The sequence below is a fragment of the Macaca mulatta genome, chromosome 13 (genome assembly GCF_049350105.2).
Source record: "Macaca mulatta isolate MMU2019108-1 chromosome 13, T2T-MMU8v2.0, whole genome shotgun sequence".
Classification (NCBI taxonomy): domain Eukaryota; kingdom Metazoa; phylum Chordata; class Mammalia; order Primates; family Cercopithecidae; genus Macaca; species Macaca mulatta.
The window spans coordinates 10,003,485-10,026,354 of NC_133418.1; the positions used below are offsets into that span (position 1 = coordinate 10,003,485).

A 22,870-nucleotide genomic window follows, 5' to 3' on the forward strand; every position below is an offset into this window, starting at 1 on the left:
TCTAACATCAGGAGTACATGTTAGCACATGCTACCTTTCTTAAAAAAATAGTTTCAGCTTTAATATACACAGTAATGATAGTGTCCTGGCATGCCAGTGCCCCTACAGCTAAGGCCTTGCTTCCTGTCAAGCTAGCAGCTCAGTTGGTATGCAGAAGGTGGCTGGCTTGCTTTTAAGAACTCCTTATAAGTTCTTAAATATTCTCTTGGCATCCCAGTCTGGTGCTTGGTTATATTTGCAGTTAAATTTTGTAGTGAGTTTAATTCCTCATACATGATTTATTACCTAGAGATGGGGAAGAAACGAATAGTTCTCTACTGTGACTTCGTCAGAACTTGCAAATAAAAAAACTCAAGGGTTGATGGTATATATGTGTAGTAACATGACTGCAGAAGTTCTTGGAAATAGCAGAGTCCAAAGAGTTAACTGGTTTATCAAAATATATTAGTTTCCATTGAAGCCAATAAATCCAGTGGAGTATATTTAAATAGATCTCACTATTATTAGTGTAATTTTATTTAGAAAAGTTTTTAGAATTGTGAGATGAAAGCTTTGCTTTTAAATACCAAACTAGAATAGGAACTTAGATAATTAAAGCTTAGTTGGAAAAGTACATATTTACTTAGGCACGCTTGGGAAAATTTAAGTAATAAAATCTGTATAGTTTGAGAGATTTGGTGATCACGTTAGGGCATCACACAGTTTTTCTGTTTCTATTTCGTTTTTAAAGAAAAGATAGTTTAAGAAAATAAATTACATCAGTTTGTAAAAGCTTCAAAAGACTATGTAGTGTTTATCATTCTTAGTTGGGTAAGCCTGAAGAAGCATGTTCATTAAAATTCCCTGGGCTTTATTATTTGCAATCATAGGCATAAGGTTAACAGTACAGACCGATGTTATTTTGTTGATGGTGTGTATGTTTCAGTTTTTGATATTTTCTTTTGAAGTTCTAATGCAAGAGGCCAGCTTTTCACATTACCTGTTAAGATATTAAGGGCTTTCTTATTTTTTTAATGATTCCTCTTAGTGCCCCCAATTACCTCCAAATTGAGGGCCTATTCTGAATGTAGTGGTTTTTATGGTTGGTACTTTAAATTCTTGCTCTCAATCTAGTTTACCACTTTAACTATTAGAATATAAGGTGGAAGAGAAGTTGGTAACTGTACTTTTTTTTTTTTTTTTTTTGTGCCTTAGCTATTGTTCTTAACTATTTGGTCCCACTAACCAGGACTTGCTTAGTGGGATAGTGTTGGGAGATTTATCACTTTCCACACTGTCTTCTGGGTTTTTTTTTTTTTAAAGGTACGTAACTTACCTGACCTGCAAGATTTGGAGGAAAGAAGCAGTTTCTAATTCATCTTTGTATATCTGTGGTGCTTAATAAGTATTTCTCAAAGAGATGGATTAGTTGTTTGTAGTCTTTGTATCTCTGGAAAAGAAGGGCTCATTCAAATTTAAGCCTATGTGAAAATGAACCCTTGGGCTTGAGATCTCTCATTTGAGCACCAGAGGTGCCTTAGAGTGAGTACTTTAGAGGACCTTTTATGATATCTGGAGGCATAAAGGAGGTGTGTGTTTTTGTTGTTGTTGTTGTTGTTTTAAAGTATGAGGCTCTACCTAGTGTAATAATTAAAGCTCAAGACTTTGTGCTCTTACTTGGTGATCTTGAAAAGATTGCCTTAGGATTTGATTGGATTTCATAGGACCTAGAGACCTGAATGGATTCCTGAGTCTGTCATCTCTCTAAATGCTAAGTGTTGGGTAAATTCACAGCAGTTTCTGTTTTGGATGTCATATGCTAGGTATAAAGGTTAGATTCAAATAAAAAAAGTATTGAATTTCTCTTCTGAAGGTAATGTGTGATATTTACTACAGGGGGAAAAAAGAGATAATTACATGGTTCCTGCTTTCAAGACGTTTGCAGTCTCTTTCATGTTGATCTAGTAACCGAAGGTATGGTAGTATCACCTGAAATTAAAAATTAAAAAGCCTCTCAGAAGGTTTCAGTTGACAGTTGAACTTTTTATACAGCATATCCTGTTTGTAAGATGTTTGCTTGCTATTTTTTCTTTGATAGTATATTTTGAATTAAATTTATACATTTTTATTAATTGAATAAAATGTAATTATGTTGACATTATATGTACATATATACAGAGTGAGTTTGCACACGTACGAACATGCACAGTTAGACTCCCCTGTCGTGTGCAGCTCGTCTACTGAGCATCCCCTGCCCCCAGCAGGAGCAGATACCTGCTGCCTGGGAACAGTGAACAACAAAGACTGGGAACATGGAAAACACTGAGTATGTGGCGAAAGATGAACTAAAACAAGGGCATTAAGTGAAAATGTGAATACTAATCAGTGTGACTGCAAGTGTGCTCACTTCACTCAACTCCCAAAATGCTGGCAGACACGCTTACTACAAATGCTATCTCTTTTTCATATGCCCTTTCCTCAATGCCGTAGGATATTAGAAGGATTCCCAGAGTATTGTGACGATTTCTCTCTGGAGATAACTGACCAGCCCAAAGGAAGTAAGGCCCCAGTGAAGTGATCAGGGTGAATCATAATCACCTTACTCTATTGCTAAGTAGTTGCCAGGTGCTCTTTGTCTATACTGTCCTTATAGTTTGCTTTTTAGGATCTTAAATGTAAATGGACAGCCAAGATTACCAGACACTGAGGAAAATCTCTAACATGAAAGATTTTGAAACAAATAGGAAAAAGAACTCGAAGGATATAGAGACAGTCAGGGAACAGAGCAAAGCATCTCATACGTATTTACATATACACATGAACAGACGCAAGACCTTATCCTTGGAAAGAGAAGATACTATATGGAAAAAGAATACTCAGAAATTAAGAAGGAATTCTTGAGTTTTTAAAATTTAAATTAACACTCCCAGAAAGTGGGGGAGAAAAGACAAAAGCTGGTGGATAATAGGACAAAAGGAAAACTTACAGAATCAATCCAGGATGTCCAACTTCTATTTAATAGATGTTCTAGGAAGTGAATACTATAGAAAGAACATACAGGAATAATTTAAGCAAAATTTCCAGAACTAAGAAATACGAGTTTCTGGATTGAAAGCCTCACTGAATACCCAGCACGTGATTTAAAAAGGTTCACACAAAGGCACATATATTATTGTGTATGTGCACATACATATATACATACATCATCATCTTTAGAATATTGAGGATGAAAAGAGGATCCTAGAAGCTGAAGTTGGGAGCAGGTAGAGTGTGGAATGGGTCCGTACTAAGTATCAAGAATCTGAATGGTCTCAGAATCTCTAGGCGCAACATCAGAAACTAGAAGGTGGCACAGCAATGCCTTCGAAACTCGGAGGGAATGTTAATTTTCTTCAGCCGAAATTGTGTGTAACGTGTTAGGGGAAATAACAACTTTGCAAAGTTGTTTTGTTTTGTTTTGTTTTGTTTTTGTTTTGCTTTGTTTTGTTTTACCTCTTCTTCTCTCTTCCTCAAGAAGCTGCTGGAGGATGTGTTCCAGCAAAGTAAGAAAGAAGATGACAAGGATTCCCAGGAAGTTTGTGGACAGAAATATAGGATGACTGGAAAACAGTCAGTGTCCAAGAATATAGAAAAAATACCTGATTTCTTTAACCGTGTTGAAAGGAGTGTTATGGTAGTGCAAGAGACTTTATAGATTATTTGTGATAGGTCCATAGAAATCCAGTGGAACAAACAAAAAGTGAGATAAGTAATAACACCTTGATAAATAAAGATGGCATAACCATTAAAGTTGTAGGTTTTAGACACTAGAGCAAGAGCACTATTCATTTTATGACCCCATCTCCACCCATGGGAGGCTGATGAGTTTTGTGTATTGAATTCGAAGAGCAGAGAATAGGGGAAAAGAAGATTCTCCCATTGAAAAACCTATGTAATAAGAGAGGCGGGACCAGAAGCAGACTCAGAACTTTGTTGAGAATAATGGGGGTATAGTAGTCAAGTGAGAGAGACTGGAGTACCCAAATCATCGTTGCTATCCAGTTATTCCAGATGAAAGATACTACTTTACATTTCCCAGGGCATCATTTTTAAGTGTCGGCTTTCAGATTAAATACTAGTTGAGAGTGGGGAGAAGACCCAGAAGGAATACTTAAACTATAATAAATGTGTACTTTGTATATCCATTATCAATATGTCTAATATCCCTGATAGCTTTACCCTAAGCTTTCTTGTTTAATGGTTAATTTTAGTGTCACAAATAAAGTTTATGTTAATATTATTGGCTCTCTCTGTCTGGGAAATTTGATGGCTGTGCGTCCTCTAGAGCTGTTGCTATCCAGTAGCCACTAGCCACGTTTGGCCATTTAAATTTAAATTCAGTGTGACAAAATAAAAAACTCAGTTTTTCATTCATACTAGCTGTATTTCAGGTGCTCATTAGCAACATGTGACTAGTGACTATGGAGCAGTGCAGAGACAGAACATTTTTATTACCCGGAGAGTCCAGAGTCTAACTTGTGCTTTACTGGCAGACAGCCCTGGGCTAGAAGAGTGAGTTGTCATCCAGTGCCCGGTGTGTCATCTTGCTCTGTCCTGTAGGGTTACATAGAACAGTCTGGGTTTAGAAAGGCTGAGTGAGTCTGGTAATTCAGTAGCATCTTTTACACCTGTTGATGGGCTGCAGGGTAGAGTGTGGTTAAGAGTATGTATGAGCTGTAGAGGCAGAGCAGCTCTTCCAGCTGGGGGCTTGCTGGCTGTGTGACTTTGGGCAAGTCACTTACCTTTTCTGAAGCTGTTTTCGCATCTGTAAAGCAGGGATGAAATAATGACTTCCTTGGGTTGTTAGGAGACTTATATTAGGTAAAATAAATGGAATAGAAATATCAAATACTTAGCGTAGTGCCAGGCACATAGTAGTAAGCATTTGCTCAGTGGCAGTTTCTGAAATATTTGTATTAATGATAATGGTCATAGTTATTCTGATGTCAGTTCCTCTTTTCCTGATGTGTGCTGCTCTTTTTCCTTTTTTAAATTATTTGTCTTTCTTTCTTTGCTGGATTTTTATTTCCCTTTATTTCTTTCTCTCAATGTATTTTTCTTCTTACTTAAGGGTCTTGCATAACCCTGTTAATGATATCCAAGAATAAAGAATTTTCTGTCCCCTAATTGCTGTGGTGCAGTGAGCAGTGGGGAATAATTATTATCAAAATGAAACTAAACCCTGTAAGGATTCACAGAATCACAATACTTTTGATGAAAATTCATGAGGAAGCCCTTACTTATGGGTGCGAGGGGCAGTGTGGAAATAATTGGCTGGTAGCTATGGGGCCCATGAACCTCACCTCGTTAGTGTCCACCTGTGACTGACTGATCAGCACACTATAACATGAGAAAGATGGCAGGAAGATCCCTGGTAATTATACATTTTTACTTACATAGCAACAAAGGAGAGAGCGTGAAGCTAGAAGGCAGCAGGAACGTGAACAGCGAAGGAGAGAACAAGAAGAAAAGAGGCGTCTAGAGGAGTTGGAGAGAAGGCGCAAAGAAGAAGAGGAGAGGAGACGGGCAGAAGAAGAAAAGAGGAGAGTTGAAAGAGAACAGGTTAGTTCACAGAGAACATACCAGGCATACATTTGTGAAGTTTGTTACTTTGCAGAGCTGGGGGATTTTTAGAAAGTACACACACATGTGATGCATACACACATGTACACACATACACATATACTTAGAACTTCAGATGTATGAACGTGGTGAAACACAATTGGAATGACATCAATAAATTGGGTCTCTTATCCTAAAAAGGGTTTATAAATCATTATACTTTAGAAACCTCTTGAAACCAGTTAAGTGGTCTCTAAATAGTATAATATCTGAAAGATGTCTGCATGTATCTTCTCAGATTTGGCTTAAATGCTGTGGACCCCAAATATATGGGTGATAATTAACTTTTTAAAAAAAAAAATTAAAAACCAACAGTAAGAAATTTCTTATGAGAAATATTTGAATATCCAGTGGCTAAGTGAATATTGTAATATATATCAGCATGTAATTCCGTATATACACAGTGCATTAAAAAAACTAACATTGATGAGTTCAACCAAAAAAGATCAGGTTTGAATAATATTTGCAGCATTTTATTAATACCAGATATGATTTTATTTAGAATTTTTTGTTTCCTGAACCACCTGTGCAAACAAAAATTGCCCTTAGCCTCTTTGCCTTTCTTGTCTTTGATCTCTTTGTTATGAGCTTGGAATAAAGAAAAAATGATACGTGAGGACCAATTTAAATAACACTTGGTATCTGTATTTTAAACTTATAAACCGTGGTGTTAACTTTCAAATGTGACTGTTCAGCTGCCGTCCTTTATGCTAAGCATGTGTCTTGGGCTTTCTGAGCCTTGGGTCTGCGTGCTCCTCAGTGTTTTCCCGGGAATTTCAGTGACGCTTTTTGTGCTACCTAATTGACATTGTGAACCATTTAACTGTGTAGTGCGTGTGCTTTAACATTCCACTTTTGTTTATACCTGGGGGCTGCAAAGAGGAAAACACTCAAGCTTTTAAGAATTAAATCACCTAGAAATAATGATTACAGTTCGATTGTGAGAGGAGGGTGTGATGGCAGCAATTCATCTTTAATGCTCTAGTGGCAGTCATTAAATTTTGTGAATAGCAAGTATTTGGCACCACTTAAAAAAAAATTCTAAAATCGGTTTTATTCTGTTTTCCCCATTCTATTGTGAAATAGTAATTCCCATGTTAACAGTGCTGTTGGACACACTTCATTTCAGCATAAGCGTTTATGTTTGTGTAGATGTGTGTTGTGTTGCGTATGTTCATTGACTATGTGTTAGGAGCTTTGTGGTTTGGAGAGGACATGATTTTTCCAGTTGTCCCTGTGGTTTGAGGGCAGAAAACAAATGAGTGTACTGATTTGATCTTTCAAGTGACAATTCTGTTTTGTTCAAAAACGAAAATGAGTTGGAAGTCAGGTTCCTTTGCTCAGTCACATGTGGGTCAAGGCCACACAAGCCTTGCTAGGAGAGGTATTGCTGTAGCATATACCAGGGAGGGTCAGGCGTAGACACAAGAGATGTAGATCCCAGGTCAGAACCAGATATGTTAGTCAGTGGCCTTCTGAGTAAGTCCATCTCCCCCTTCCCCGCCCACTGCCCACACCCCCTCAGTTGGCTTTTTTGGCTCAGTTTTCTTTGTAAAGTAAGGATTTCTTAGGATTTTTATATGCTGTAATTTCAGTATTCTCCCAGAGATACTGGTTAACTAAAACTTCTGTTCAGCCCATATTGATGGCTATTTTTGTTTCAAGGTGTGCACCATGACACAAGGGGATGGTCAGCAGGAGACACTCTGAAAAGGGAATCTGAATTTCAGGATAAAATGTCTCCTCAGAGTCCTTCTTAGTCTATTCCTCTTCTAGAAAAAAAGGAAGCCTCTGTTGCTTGTAAAATGTTTTATGCTTTTCAAGGTTATTTCATATCGATCTCATGTCTGAACCTTAAAAAAATTCCTGAGGGTTGGGAGAGGAGATTTTGGATGCTCATTTCTCAAATGAGGAGACTGAGAGAAGGGGAGCTTTAGCGCATGCTAGAGATCATAGAGCCAGTTCTCAGTGGAACAGGGACTGAGGCCTCCTGGTATCCCTGTCCTTTATAATATGCATGCAGCTTCGAAGTAGGTAACATCCATAACATATTTGGGATGTGTTTAGCTGTGTTCATTGTTATGAAGACTAATCATTCTCTTCTCATTGAAAAGAAAAACCACCCCCTCTCCACCTCCTCCTCTCTCTCTCTCCCCTTGTCCTTGTCTGTCTCTGTCACACACACACAAGCTCATCATGGAGCCTGGGTCTGTTCGTTTGAGGACAGTTGCCCAAGTCTGGAATACAGTCATTCCAGGTGGCTTTGGAATTGTCAGTGAAAGCGTGAATCATGTTTGTTGTATTTTAATATTAAGCAGGTTTTGGTTTTAGGTTTCAAAAATTGGTGATCTGTGCTTGTTATAAATAATGACTTAATAAGCAGATGTTTACTAATCAGAACCCTCTGATCCTTTTTCATTAAACTCTTGATTTCTCTGGGGTTTACCAACCTTAAGAGGAATGGCATACTCTTTTAAAATTCTGCATTTGTATGCAACAGCTGTGTTCTAACAGAAATACTTTTAGACCCCTTCATGTATATCATGGAAATACATATCATCATTTGTTAGGCTCCTTAGGTCTTACTGGCCAATTTGAAGTTCTTGGAGAAATCTTTAGCAATAGATTTTCTTTAGGTATTTACCACTAAGTGAATTGTCACTAAAGATGATTGGAGCAAATGGTTCTTGGTGCTCCATTCAGGGGGTTCTGATGCTTTTCTTTGGGATAAATTGATTGCTGGGTGATTTCTGTGTGACAGGAGTATATCAGGCGACAGCTAGAAGAGGAGCAGCGGCACTTGGAAGTCCTCCAGCAGCAGCTGCTCCAGGAGCAGGCCATGTTACTGGTAAAGCCCCGCCTCTGTTTCATTCTGTAGCATCAGGGCTCCTTCATCCTTCCCCTAAGTCGAGCAAGCTGTGGTGGTCACCAGACCATTTTGGTTTTGCTGTGGGCAGCCAGGCTGAAATAGAGATGCCCATTTTATGGTCCTATTGGTGGCACATTGCAACATGGTCTTCGTTTATTTATTTCTCTTTAATAAATTAATTGTTCTTGTTTGGTAGATCAACAAAGTTTTAAACAGAACTTGGCACTCAGTGAACACACTAGAATGCTGAGGGCAGTAGGTTGAAAGTACATGCCACAGAATTTTTACCTAGTATCTATACCACTAAAACTCACATTTAATTGAATTATCTCTTACTCTGTCCAATGATAATTATGGTTAGCAACAGCTGTGAGATTTTTCCACAGGTAATGTGCTATTTAAAATCCCAGCTATTTTGCTTTCTTACAAAACACTGAGGGAAAATGTATGGTCACTTTTTTAAAAAGCCAAACAAATCCAGAGAAGAGGCGAGCTCTCCAGTGTCCCATAGATTTAGTGTTATCCTCTCCCTCTCCAAGGAGTGCCGATGGCGGGAGATGGAGGAGCACCGGCAGGCAGAGAGGCTCCAGAGGCAGTTGCAACAAGAACAAGCATATCTCCTGTCTCTACAGCATGACCATAGGAGGCCGCACCCGCAGCACTCGCAGCAGCCGCCACCACCGCAGCAGGAAAGGAGCAAGCCAAGCTTCCACGCTCCCGAGCCCAAAGTCCACTACGAGCCTGCTGACCGAGCGCGAGAGGTATCCTCTTTCCTTTGTCACTTAGACGTTGCTCTGGAAAGCAGTACAATGACTCTTCAGAACTGTGTCATATGAATTCTAGAACGGGCGTAGAGGTTAGCTGATTATCTAGTTTCTTCGTTTTCTAACTAGGACATTGAGTTTCAGAGGAGTGGAGGGCCTTGCCCAAGGTTTCATATCCAGTCAGTGCTTTTTCCAAAAAGGACCAGAGTGCCTCAGTTAACATATCCCAGAAGAACTTGAAACTGAACTAAACAAAAAGAAGATTACATGACACAGTCATTCTTAAAAATGTGGATGAAAGAGTGGTCTGATGAACTATTCTCCCAAGCTAAAGAGTGCCTGTGGCTTAACTTTCTGACTTTGCAGATGTCAAGATGCACTGCTAGATTGGTGTGTTAGGGCTAGCCAGAGCCTCAGAGTAGGCTGCAGCAGGGACTGCTTGGGGGTGCGAGGTGGGCGACAGGTGTGGCTCCAGAGGTATTGAATCCTGGCCCACAGGTGGCGGCAGCCTTCTATTGTGTCTGCCTTCATAGGCAGTAGCTTCTAAAAACAAGTGTTCTGTTTGTTCTGGAGTGCTCTTATTTTTGGTGGAGTGAAAAGCATTCTGGATTTCTGATGATAGTTTTTTCGTCTGTTAGTTTAGTCGCTTATGACAGATTACATTTTTCTACTTTATCATCATATACAGTCTTAGAATTCTGAGCAAGGAGGAGAGCTTAGAGACTGCCCTGCTAATTTTTATCTTCACAAATATTTTCTTTTTCCTGAATCTAATCCTAGCACTGCTTTATCTACCTTTTTTCCAGCTGCCCCTCTCTTTTCTTGTGGCAGAAGAAAACAGAAAACTTATCTTTAGATTTCTTCCACTTTTAGACTTTCTTTGATATTTCTGCTTTTCCCCTACTAACACTGAGTTATGTCTTCTAATTCTCTGATGCAGGTGGAAGATAGATTTAGGAAAACTAACCACAGCTCCCCTGAAGCGCAGTCTAAGCAGACAGGCAGAGTATTGGAGCCACCAGTGCCTTCCCGATCAGAGTCTTTTTCCAATGGCAACTCCGAGTCTGTGCATCCCGCCCTGCAGAGACCAGCGGAGCCACAGGTAGCAACAGCCAGCTTTGCTGTGGTTGAGGAGACTCATGCAACGGCTCGCTGAGCCACAGGCCTACTGTCATATCACAGTTTAGTTTGTCACCACATTGAAAAAGAGGAGAGATGAGCAGGAGTGACTTTAGACTAAAAGAAGGCATACACTCAGTTGATAGGGAAATATTTTTTTCCTTTTTCTTTTTTTGAGATTTTTGTGTACTCATTAAGAGTATCTAGAGTGAGTGATTTCTTCTAACTTTTTGCCTGCCTTAACTCAGCTCTTAAGTGCCTCCTTTTTCTAATACAAAGATCTTTTAGTTTAGTTTTTAGAGAACTGGGATTACAAATACATAGAGGGAGAGCCAAAAATTTTCTCTGAAGTATTTTAAAAGTAAGTGCTCTACTGCGTGATCCCTGGCTCTTGGCCAGTCCTATGAATGGGCCTTAGATGTTGCCCCTGAAATTCCATGCAAAATGTCTTTATTTGTTTAAATGTGTATTTTTTGTGGGAGTGGGGGGGATGACCTTTTATCAGATTCTCACAAGGTTCAAGATCCAAAAAAGTTTAGATCTAGCGGATTAGGTGTGAATTTCTCTGATATAGGCCATGGAAAAGGCTGTGACCTCTCCTTGGGTCTGCTGCAGCATTCTAGCCTTGGCTAGGTGAGGGGAACTGTTGGGCTGATGCTGTGTGGCTGGAGCAGAACCCACAGTGCTGTCCATAGAGGAGAGCAGGCAATGAAGATTACGGCTAAAGATCTTAGAGATCCTTAAAATGCCGATTCCTACTCTCTTGCTGAAAATTACTGACTTTTAGACATTTTCCCACTTGCCACTCTGTAATCCAGAATATTAGGAACAAGTTCTTATGCTTGAGTTTATTTTTCACTGGTGTTTGCATGTGTGGGAGACAAGTTTATGTTCTTGTGGCAGGAAACTGTGGGATCTGCAGGATGGAGGAGTTTTTAAAAAAAAAAAAAAGGCTGGGGCACAGTGGCACACACCTGAAATCCCAGCACTTTGGGAGGCCAAGGCAGGTGGATCACCTGAGGTCAGGAGTTTGAGACCAGCTTGGCCAACATGGCGAAACCCTGTCTCTACTAAAAATACAAAAATCAGCCGGGCGAGGTGGCGGGCACCTGTAATCCCAGCTACTCAGGAGGCTGAGGCAGGAGAATGGCTTGAACCCAGAAGGTGGAGGTTGCAGCTTGCATTGAGCTGAGATAGTGCCACTGCATGCCAGCTTGGGTGACAGAGTGAGACTCCATCTTAAAAAAAAAAGAAAGAATAGCTAGGACTGAGGCCAGGGGTATGTGAGGGTGAGTGAGTATTTCCATGGGACCAGCAGTTTCTTGAGTCCCAGGAGAGCTAACAGATGGGCAGCTCCAGAGAGGAGGGGATAGAAAGGAAAGAGGAAAGCAGGAGAGGGTAAATGGACACAATTAAAAAGGAAAGAGAAGAGAGACTGCTAGAATAGGTCTGAGGACTCGTGGTGTTTAACAACTTTACACTGCTTGAAGATCAGCGGATAAAAGTTTTCACACTGCAAATTAAACTTGCCGTAAATGGAGAATCTTTATTTGGCCACTAATAGTTTAGAAAATAGGAGTTTCTGAATTATCTATACTGATTTTTGCATTTGTTATGAATTTGTGTAGTACCTAGAAAGAGTCTCCCATTTCCTTCTCCTGTTCATTCTTCGGGGGAAACTTTTCTCATGTAGGACTCTATTTTAAAGCTCATTTTTGATTATAATTTCAGGTAATACTTTGAATTACATGTTTTACCTCTGAAAATCTTAAACATTTTAGAAGTCTGGGATTATACCAATATCTGGTATTATATAAATCTCTCACCTGTATATTGTAGAAATCATACACCAGAACTAATTTCACGTCTTGTATTTGGAAAGGTTGAACAAATTGATTTAGTATTTTCAGTTTTTGTCAAGTACATTGATGTAATGGATATGTAGCCATCATTTTTTCAATTGCCATATTGAACAATTATTTTGGAACAGTAAAACATAATTTAATGAAAATATTTTATGGATTTTTTCAGAGATCATTTTCCCAATTTAGAAGCAACCAGATAAACTCAGTTGACAAGTAATTGTCATATTTTTGTAATTTCCCAAGTGGAAGGAATACTCCAACAGTAGTCAATTCAGGGAATCCATGGTACTAAATGTTTTTAAAGAAATCACAATTCTTTATTTTCATCACTAATATGACAGTATATGGAGATATCTAGGTTATGGGTGTTTGTAGACTTGGGAAAAATAAGAAAAATTGTTGGTATAGTTGAAAAATTAGCTGTTCTTGAGATACAGTCTGTCAAAACATGAGGGGTTTGTCTTTGCTCATTGAACGTGCCATTTTGTTACTCAGTCTGGTGTTAAATCTGACACTGCAGGTAATGTGAGGATGGCTAGGTAGGTTTGCACATTTGGCAGTGCCCTTTATCTTACGATTTTTCTGCCTGTCTCTGCCCTTTCAGTCTCTGCTTTGACATGGATGTGCATGCAACCCATCGTACCTGCTTTGGGCTCTGAAAGCCTCTTTGTTTTAAAAAAAAAAAAAAAAAGTCTTCACATTAACTGCTATCTGTAATGTTTGTCTGGATATTACAAAGAGTTTTCCTTGTAAATGTACATTTGTTCTTTTCTACACACTGTGTTCCCAGACCACTTCTTCACTTTGAAGTGTAACTGTCTCACTGCGTGGCTGACCTAACACTGTACCGCCCCGGTGTGTATTCTGCCTCTGCCAGTTCCTGCTTTGGATTTGGTATTGACCAGAAAAGCCAGTTTTATGCAGAACGCATTGAATGTTTTGTGTTTTGTTTTCTTGTAAGGTACAGTGGTCCCACCTGGCATCTCTCAAGAACAATGTTTCCCCTGTCTCGCGATCCCATTCCTTCAGTGACCCTTCTCCTCCCAAATTTGCACACCACCATCTTCGTTCTCAGGACCCATGTCCACCTTCCCGCAGTGAGGTGCTCAGTCAGAGCTCTGACTCTAAGTCAGAGACGCCCGACCCTACCCAAAAGGCTTGGTCTAGATCAGACAGTGACGAGGTGCCTCCAAGGGTAAGGAGCAGAAAGACAGATGTGTGCTGCTTTTTTCCTTTTTGTTATTTTTTTTTTAAGATTATTTATTTTAATTATGGGGATGCAACTTTACCAAATTTAAAGGGGCATTGAAATTTCAAAGGGACTTTTTAATGGTGAGGATAAAGTTCCATAGTTAGACAGTTTTATTCAGCCAGTGGCCAGTTAGCGTTTTATTGTTGTTAACTCTAAATAAGGCAGCAAAATGATGTAAGAGTATGTCTACAAAGAATAGGCTTCTTAAACAAATTCATAATCTATTTTAGCAGTTTTTCTATATGTTTATGCAGAAGCTATGCAGTTTCGCAGTATTAATGTCAAAACTTTTAGAAAAGGTCTTATAAGAAAAATTTTATTTTCTTTTTAAATGTAGGGGATTTTGTTTTGTTTTTGTGTTTACATGTTAGTGAAATTAAACAAAAGAGCCAATGTCAATTTATTTTTCCTCATTTGGAATTTGCTTCCTCTGAATATTTTCTTGCTTCCTGCCAGTCTTTGCTTCCTGCCAATCCATTTATAGACCATTGTTTGGTTTCTTTGAGCTTATTTCCTGATTCTCACGTTATCTCAGCAAATGCTTTGTATGTCCCTGCTACCAAGCTTCAGTCCAGACATCATTTAAATGTTACAGGAGCATAGAAAGACTGTTTGTACTGGCTTCTTGGATGCCTGTGACTAAATTTTCTGTCCGATTGTATCAGTGTAGGACCAGGGAAGGAGTGGGGGTGGGGAGTGGAGGTGATAGGAAGGACTGCTTTTAAATATTAGGACTGCTTTAAAAATATATTTTGGTTGGGAAATATTTTTTTTTCCTTCTCATGTTTTCAATAATTTAATTGCTATATTTTCTACTTAAAGGTTCCTGTGAGAACAACATCTCGCTCCCCTGTTCTGTCCCGTCGAGATTCCCCACTGCAGGGCAGTGGGCAGCAGAATAGCCAGGCAGGACAGAGAAACTCCACCAGGTAAAAGACAAGCGAGCGCTGAGAACAGGCCTCCTGTGCAGTCTACCACAGCCTTACATTGTCTGTTTCATAAAAATGCTCTTAAACACAGAAGTTCTGGGGCAAGGAGATTATTAGGTATAAAAGGAAAAGCTGCCATAAAATCCATCAACGTGGATGGCATCAAGTTGATGTGTAGTAAAAAGTGGGTTTGAATCTGGATGTGCATTAATATAGCAACTCTGAAATTTAAACTACTTTTCTCTGTATGAGTAAATGGAGGGAGCACCAAGGAAGGGAGAGAAGTTCTAAGAGAACTGTGATCAGAAGGAGCTTTTCATCTAAGGGACGTTGTAAGGCCTGTGGCATAAAACAGAAATCACAAACAGGTTACTGAAGAAGTCACTTGTTGACTGACAGTCTGCAATAAGCAAGTGAATTAACCAAATAATATCCTTTTTAGGTTCTAGAGCTGCTCTGTCCAGTACAATTAGCTACAGAAGTTTCCTTAAATTTAAATTAAAGTTTAAATTTAGTTAAAATGAAATACAGTGGGAACTTCATTCCGTAGTGCACTGGGTATATTCATGAGCTCTATAGCCACATGTAGCTAGTGGCTATGATATTATCCAGCTCAAATATAGAACATTTTCATCATAACAGAAAGCTTCATTGACCAGCACTATCATAGGGAAGAAAAGCTGATTATGTTGAATGTTTTATATCTTAATCATCACTGAACCTCCGAAGTTAGCCTTCTGCGCATGGAACCTTGGTCTGACTTGAAGTGTCAGATGGATGATGGCCCAAAAGCTGCACAGAATCCTCAGCACTGCTAGTGGCAGGGTGACTGTGGTGTTCTTCTGTGACCAAGTCTGTGTCATTAATCCTTACCTAGCACGTGTGTGCTTTGGGTTCATCCATGACAGGAAATCCATCCCAGTCCATGCTTTCTGTACAATTTCTAACAGCCCATACAAAGGACTATTCTTTGTAAGTGTCAGTTTTTGAGAACAGCAACAGGCAGGTGAGAGCAGCCGCCTAGAAACAGAATATAGTTTTGCGTATAATTATACAAATATGGAGTGTTTTCCTAATGTTAAGAACTGACATGTAGCTGTGACAGAAATGGTGCTACTTCTACACTGAACAGCAGTATTATATCACGCCTGATGATTTTAGATCTAATGGTAGGATACCATTTAGCATATAAACTTAAAATATATGAGATAAAAATCCATGAATAATGTCATTTTATCTTTTGGTGAATTTAATGTTGAATGCTGTTTATAGACTGTTTTTCTCCTCCCTACATTTTAAAGACATTGGATGGACACACGATGGTACGGCATCTAGAGATGATGCATTAGCTGTTCTTTTTTCTTCTTTTCTCACAGCAGTATTGAGCCCAGGCTTCTGTGGGAGAGAGTGGAGAAGCTGGTGCCCAGACCTGGCAGTGGCAGCTCCTCAGGGTCCAGCAACTCAGGATCCCAGCCCGGGTCTCACCCTGGGTCTCAGAGTGGCTCCGGGGAACGCTTCAGAGTGAGATGTAGGCTGCCTTTCCTTTGCCTTTTCCCTGCTAATGTTTTGGGCTGTGATCCATATATTGGAAGTTCGTCTTAATCTGTGGTTTGCGTGTAGCCACACATCACAAAACAATGTTTTAGCATAGGTTGCCAGTGACAATAATAGTCATCCTGATTTTAATCATAAAGGAGCTAAATTTTGAGAGCTTTATATATACCTAGCACTGTGAGTGCTTTACAATTTAGTGGGATTAACTAACTTTTCCAAAGTAATGGGCTAATGTGTGAGCTAGGATTTGAACCCATTTCTTTCAGTCTGGGCTGCAGAGCCTATACCGTCATCAGTATTGGTTATTTTAATGTACTTGTAATAGATGAGTGAATATTCCCTCTATTGTATTACTGACATACTGTGACAAGGTATACATTGTGAACACGTGTCAAAGTGTGATGATGGAGGGTTTAAGTAAAAGAGTCAGGAAGGCTGCTGGAGCCCTCCTTGGGCCCTCTCTGCTCTGTAGTTCATACCTGCATGTGGAGAGCCTGCCATGAATGCGCAGACAGGAGTGGGCGGGGTGGGCAGGGCAGCTTCGTAATACACATCCATATGTTGATATGTGTCCGTCCATCTTGTCCCTTTTAAACCCAATAGCGTCATCCAAGTCTGAAGGCTCTCCATCTCAGCGCCTGGAAAACGCAGTGAAAAAACCTGAAGATAAAAAAGAAGTTTTCAGACCCCTCAAGCCTGCTGTAAGGATTGTGCAAAATCAGTTTTACTTATTTCAGACTTGAATGCGATCTTTCTATTAAAAATATGTGGTTGAGAGGCCTGCAGTCTCTTCTGCGAGGGCCCCTCACAGATTTGAGGAATTATAAGGAATGACCTAGACCCCAGACATATTTGTTCCTTACATTGGTGTCATCTGCTTTCCCTGCATAAAGTCTCAAGTGGGTGAAACTTTGTGTTCTATTGTTCCAGCCATACACTTGGTGTACAGTCAGCCTTACAAAATAATGCAGAACAAAGTATAGTTTTTATTTAACGAAACTTCCTTCTAAGGAAACTGATGTTTTTAAAAAAATACAAAAGAAAAGGTTTTTTATCTCTTTCTTGGCATTAACCTTTATTTATTCTGGTTTGTCATTTACAATACTGGCTTTTAGAGTAAGTTTTTAAAAATCACCTTCTTAAACTCACTGGTTGCCTACCTTCTGCTTTTTGGTACCTGGGGTGATAGTTGTGACTGCTTCTCACCCTTCTCTTTTAATCCCTCTGATGTTACCTGACCACGTAATTATGCACACTTCGCGGAATTTTAAGCCTGTCAGAGTTTTCATTTCCTGCTTGAACTGATTTCTGTACTTCTCCCTCTCCCCTTCTTTCTCCCGTGCTTCCTTGTACTGTGCATTCCTCCTCAACGGTGGCTTCTCGGACTCCACGAAACTGCGCTGTCCTGAAGGGCGAAGTGGTAAGCGCCATCTCTGAAAAGTTCCGCCTCAGAGCAGCACTCCGGCCGCCTGTCAGCTCAGCTTGTATTCAGGCTGCGGTCCTGCTCCTTCCTCAACTTGACTTCTTGTTCTTTTCTGGAATTTAAAAACCTTAAACTTTACTCCAGCTTTCTTAACATAACATTTGCTGTATTTATTGTTATTAAATGTAGCTTTTTTGAGTAACTGTTTAAAAAGCTGCAGCTATCACCACGAAATACTAATAGCAAGACTCAGAGTCCAATCACTGTAATTTCAGAGGCTCAAGCTCAAAGAAAAGAAACATTCTCAACTGTGGGAAAAAAAAAAAAAAGAAAACCAAGTTGGAACTGCTAGAAATAAAAGACAAAAAGAATTACATAGACTGCCTTTTAAAAAAGTGGTTACTTTTAAATAAAATTCCCAAAAAAAGATGAATTTGGAGTTTTATATGAAAATGTGGAGTATAAATAGTAATCACTCTTGAAAATTATTATTTGGTGGATTGATTGAATCTTAAGAATACCTCAGTGTGGAAGAGTAAAGGGAAACGAAGCCTTTGGAACAAATTCCACTACTGGTTTCTTTTCTTTCGGATATTCCTATTCATAGGTGGTGTTACAGGGGGATGTGGTAAGGCTTGAAGGAGGGCGATAGGGACGCCCATAGCCTCCTGCCCCCACACTCAGGGTTGCCACTGTCTCTTCATGTGTCTCGGACTTGTCCATGAATGTGGCAGGTCGTGAACAGTCAGTGAAGTGAGATGTAAATGGCATCCTAGTGCTCACTTCACTCCTCTTTCATTGTAATGTAGGTTTGAAGTTTTTTGTTTTTTTTGTTTTTCAGTATGAGGTAAAATTCTAGATCAGCAAACGTATATACACAGATCCTTGAGCTTTGGTGTGAAGACACATGCCTATATGACAAAGTCTTCTTTAAAGGGGGCAGTCCAGAAAGCAAGCCTCTAGCTAAATAGGCCTGATTTAAAGAGTTGTGGGAGGGAAGTTACGTTTCTACAACTTTTATTAATAAAATATTAAACCTAAAATGTTGATTATAGTAAAATGTTAATATTTATTAAAATTTCATAAATATCCTACAAATAGTAAATATAAACATTTATTAAATATTAAACCTTAGAGCGTTGAAGTTTTTAAATAATAAAAGTTGAAGTAAAATAAAAATGTATCCCTCAAAACCTTTTATATCAGGCCTGTTTAACTAGAGCGTTGCTACGTCTAAAGAAGACTTTGTCATATGGGGAGATGTCCTTACAACAAAGCCCAAGGGTCTGTGTATATACATTTGTTGATCTAGAATTTTACCTCATATTAAAAAACAATACTGTGAGCTTATCATAAGCAGATCATTGTGTTTTTTTATTGGCATGGGATTTGAACTGTGTATGACATCTTTGACTTTTTTTTGGTGTCTTTTTTTTTTTTTATCTCTCTCTTGACTTTCTTTGGTCTTTTCTATCAAAAGCCATTAGGAGCTCACTTTCTTATGAAACTGGGTAACTACTCTACAAAAGTCTTACAAAACTGACATTGTGGCAATTTATGGTTAAAGAACTTCTCATCTTCTCCTGTCCCTGCCCCCCTGTTGCCTTACTTAACTCTCTCTTCTCTGTCCTTTGCTTTAGGATCTGACCGCACTGGCCAAAGAGCTTCGAGCGGTGGAAGATGTACGGCCGCCTCACAAAGTGACGGACTACTCCTCATCCAGTGAGGAGTCGGGGACGACAGATGAGGAGGACGATGATGTGGAGCAGGAAGGGGCTGACGAGTCCACCTCGGGACCGGAGGACACCAGAGCAGCGTCAGTCCCCGGCCTCTTTTAGAGCTGATGAGAGTTTTCTCTCAGAGCCTGCTTTCCGCTGGGACCCAGTTGTGCCTAGACTATTGCGTGACCCCATGAGCACTTGCTACGTAGTTCTCATGGATTCAGCAGCAGGCCGCCTTGTGTTTCCCCTTCTCCTCGCTGGTGTGTGCATGTGTCAGTGCTTCCCCCAGCACCCCAGCGTGTACTTTATTTTTTCCTTTTGATTGGAGGATATATGATCCAGGGGAAATTTCAGTTTGATATAACTACTTTAATGAGCTGTGATTACTCATTCTAAGTTTTTGCTCAGAAACAAATGGCACTGGAAGGAAGTTCTTTGTTAAAGGGAGAAAGCTAAGCAGTTGCTTTTTTGGAGGAGGCTTTATACCGGTAGCCTCCTCTCATGTTTTGATTTTGAGAAGGCAAAAAGCATAAACAGGATCTCCTTGACTCCAGAGATTAAGGCCTTTCACTTCTGGATTTTGTCTCTATAGGTCATCTCTGAATTTGAGCAATGGTGAAACGGAATCTGTGAAAACCATGATTGTCCATGATGATGTAGAAAGTGAGCCGGCCATGACCCCATCCAAGGAGGGCACTCTAATCGTCCGCCAGGTACCCGTGTCTTCTCTGTCGTCAGAGGCTGAGCTTCTCCTGTGGTCATTAACCCACTTGCTCATTCACTCACTCATGCTGTTTCTCCATCATCATCTGTTTTCATGTTAACAAGTCCCAGAGGGTCAAGTGTCAAGTGTCGGGGGCTAGGGAGGCAGGTGTGTACTGCATGCCCGGAAGGTAGCGAGTAGTCTCCACCCCACATCGCTGCTCCTCTGCATGTCTGCGGCAGCCCTCATTCAAGCACCGCGCTGAGTCTCACAGTCTATGTCTGAGGGGGAGAGAAGCCACAGGGAGTCCTTAAACAGGCTCGCAGAGTGAGGAAGCAGGTCTGGAGTCTGGCAGAGTAACCACCTTGGCTCTGCAGAGCACGCTTGGCTCTGAGTGTCTGCAGCGCCACAGCGGGAGCGGGTGAGGCAGGCAGGACGAGCCTCATCACAGGCCCAGAGACTCGGAGAGCAGAAGGGTTCGGGAGGTTTCTCTTCTGTGTTCCAAAATGTTAGTTTTTCACTTGTTGAATAATTAAATGTGTGCCACCCAGATATGCTCAGTTTGGATCACTAAGCTTTTTAACTGTCTGTTCGTTTCTTAGCTTAGACTTAATTAAAGTGATGCGCTTCTCATTTAAATAGAACAGGGCACCTATTTAGTATTTTGGACTTTGCCCTAATTGTGTTTCATGCTATGGCAATGCATTCGGATGGAAAGTAGGAAGAACATGGAAAAGACCAGGATTCAGAGAATCCACAGGTACTTTCTGGAGCTTTACAAAGAAAGATTTAAAAAGAAAAAAAAAAAAGGATACTGGTTTTGGTAACAGAAGCTAGCGCAACAGATAAACCAGATTAAACAAACACTCACTGCTCGAGTTGTGCAGCCACCAGATGAGGTACTTTGAATTCTGTTGGCTCAAGTTAGGCATTTGGTGAGGAAGTGTGAGCAGTTCAGGCTAATTTCTTTGGTTTTTCCTTGGTAATTTAGCAGAATTTATAAGTCACGCAGCACCTTAAACAAAGCAGTTATCAATAGGGCCATAGGCAATTTGAGCTGCGCTTGAGCGAGACAAGTGTGCCTGTTTTTTCTACAGAGTACAGTTGACCAAAAGCGTGCCAGCCATCATGAGAGCAATGGCTTTGCCGGTCGCATTCACCTCTTGCCAGATCTCTTACAGCAAAGCCATTCCTCCTCCACTTCCTCCACCTCCTCCTCCCCATCCTCCAGCCAGCCGACACCCACCATGTCCCCACAGACACCCCAGGACAAGCTCACTGCTAATGAGGTATGTCTCGCACCACAGCTGGCTGCTTGCCTGGGGTTAGACCAGCACTGCCTAGGAGTTAGTTTGCAAAGGAGACCTTTCCAACACCCTCACCCCTTCCCTTCCCACCCTGCTTTCTCTGTCACCTACCCTTCTCCCCAACCCCAAGTAACATGTTTCAGATCTGCATATAAACCCCTTAACCCTAGATCAGCTCCCCAAAACTTGCCAGTTCACTGTTTACTGTTCTCTAGATAAGTAGAGTTGCATGGCTTTCTTTATCTAGTTTTTTTTTTTTTTTTTTTTTAAAGTCTAAATAAAATGCTGTATCCTCAGATCCGTATTATGTATTTGGCATGAAATTCTTATAGTCATTTGTGGAATCTGCCTTTTTCATTCTTTTTATCCAATAAATAAAATATAGGAAGATTCGGTTCAGCAGGCTTGGCCTTACCTGGACAAACTTGTTATCCTGTACAGGAGTCTCTTTCAAACAGAGCTGGTGTTTTTTGTTTTTTTTTTTTCCTTGTTTTGGGGGTGGCTGTTGGTTGATTACTCTTACTTGTTTTCACCAACTCTGTTAAGGATTTCGTTCTTTGAAATTTATAATCACTCAGTGGTTTAGAAGCCGAATTATTTTTGGGAAACCTAGAAAAAATTAGGATGTTAAGCAAGAAGGGCAAAGGTTTGAGCTTGTTTTTAATTTAAAATTTTGTGTGGGAAATCTGTGTGCTCCTTTGAAGGCTTGGTTGTGGTGCTCAGTCTGGGTGTTAGCTCAGTCTGGGTGATTCTTTGCTCTTTGAACAGGGTTATACTCCAGGTGTAGTGACGTAGCCCACTCGAGCACCCGTACTGAATTAAACAAGTGATTTGATTCCACAGAAGATTTGGTTTCAGTGCCTTTATCTACCAGTTGAGGGAGGTTAGAAAGAATCAGAAAAATCCTCTCCTCCTGAGGAGCAGGGGCAAGTCAACCGCTTCCTAGACAGGCTTGGCATCGACTGGACTGGCCACTGACTCATGGGACAGGGAGGGAAGCTGCCAGGGGACAGACGTTCAGGTGGGAAGCTTCGGGGAGGGCATGGGCTCTAGGACATGGCGACTCTCGGTGTCCATGGAGGGGTCCAATGGTACAGGACAAAAGCACTTGATCAGACATGTTCCTTTTTTCTCCTGAGATCTATTTCCCACCTACACTCACATTCCTCCTTATATTTATATTTTAAACTTTGCTTCATTTCGCTCTAATGTGCAGTATTTTACTATAACCCTTAACTCACTAAACCGGCAAATTTATTTTTCTGTTTGTTTTGTTTTTAATTGTCATTACATTTCCACTTAACAATTTGTTTCACTTTCTTTGTGTTTTTTTGTCTTAAGTTACATTATTAACCAAAACACTAGTGCTCCTAAAAGATCAAAAGGATGTGCCTTCTTTTGTCATTTGCACTTTCACTAATGAGTCCCCATTTGGTATGGGTTTAATGGTGATGCACCTAAAACAACAGTAGCCAAAGCTTCTGTAGCTTTCTGGCAAGAGGCTCAATTTAAAATAACTAGAATTATTAATAATTGCCAATATTCCAGCATAGGTTATTTGGACTCTTTTGGGTAGGAGAATAAATTCAGAAATGGGTGAATTGAGATAGACATTTCAGACCTCCTTTAGGAGTTTCATTATAAGTATTTACTTAATTTGTTTTAAAGCTAGGCACACGAAATATAGATTTCATTGGTAGCTTGCAGCACCGCTTTGTAAATGA

General features: G+C 40.1%; 1 protein-coding gene across 50 annotated transcripts in view; it reads left to right on the forward strand.

Moving 5' to 3' along the window:
- MAP4K4 (mitogen-activated protein kinase kinase kinase kinase 4) overlaps nt 1-22,870 on the forward strand; it is a 192,506-nt gene that overhangs the window by 148,216 nt on the left and 21,420 nt on the right. For 3 of the 50 annotated variants that reach the window (XM_077958906.1, XM_077958908.1, XM_077958924.1), the window contains 9 exons: nt 5,419-5,580; nt 8,402-8,488; nt 9,142-9,270; nt 14,332-14,438; nt 15,818-15,966; nt 16,596-16,693; nt 19,056-19,231; nt 19,729-19,849; nt 20,937-21,128. In XM_077958906.1, coding sequence (XP_077815032.1) covers nt 5,419-5,580; nt 8,402-8,488; nt 9,142-9,270; nt 14,332-14,438; nt 15,818-15,966; nt 16,596-16,693; nt 19,056-19,231; nt 19,729-19,849; nt 20,937-21,128 — 1,221 coding nt within the window. Of the gene's footprint in view, nt 1-5,418; nt 5,581-8,401; nt 8,489-9,048; nt 9,271-10,213; nt 10,376-13,218; nt 13,453-14,331; nt 14,439-15,814; nt 15,967-16,595; nt 16,694-19,055; nt 19,232-19,728; nt 19,850-20,936; nt 21,129-22,870 lie in introns of all 50 variants that reach the window. The other 47 variants (XM_077958882.1, XM_077958886.1, XM_077958884.1 and 44 more) reach the window with 26 other exon arrangements.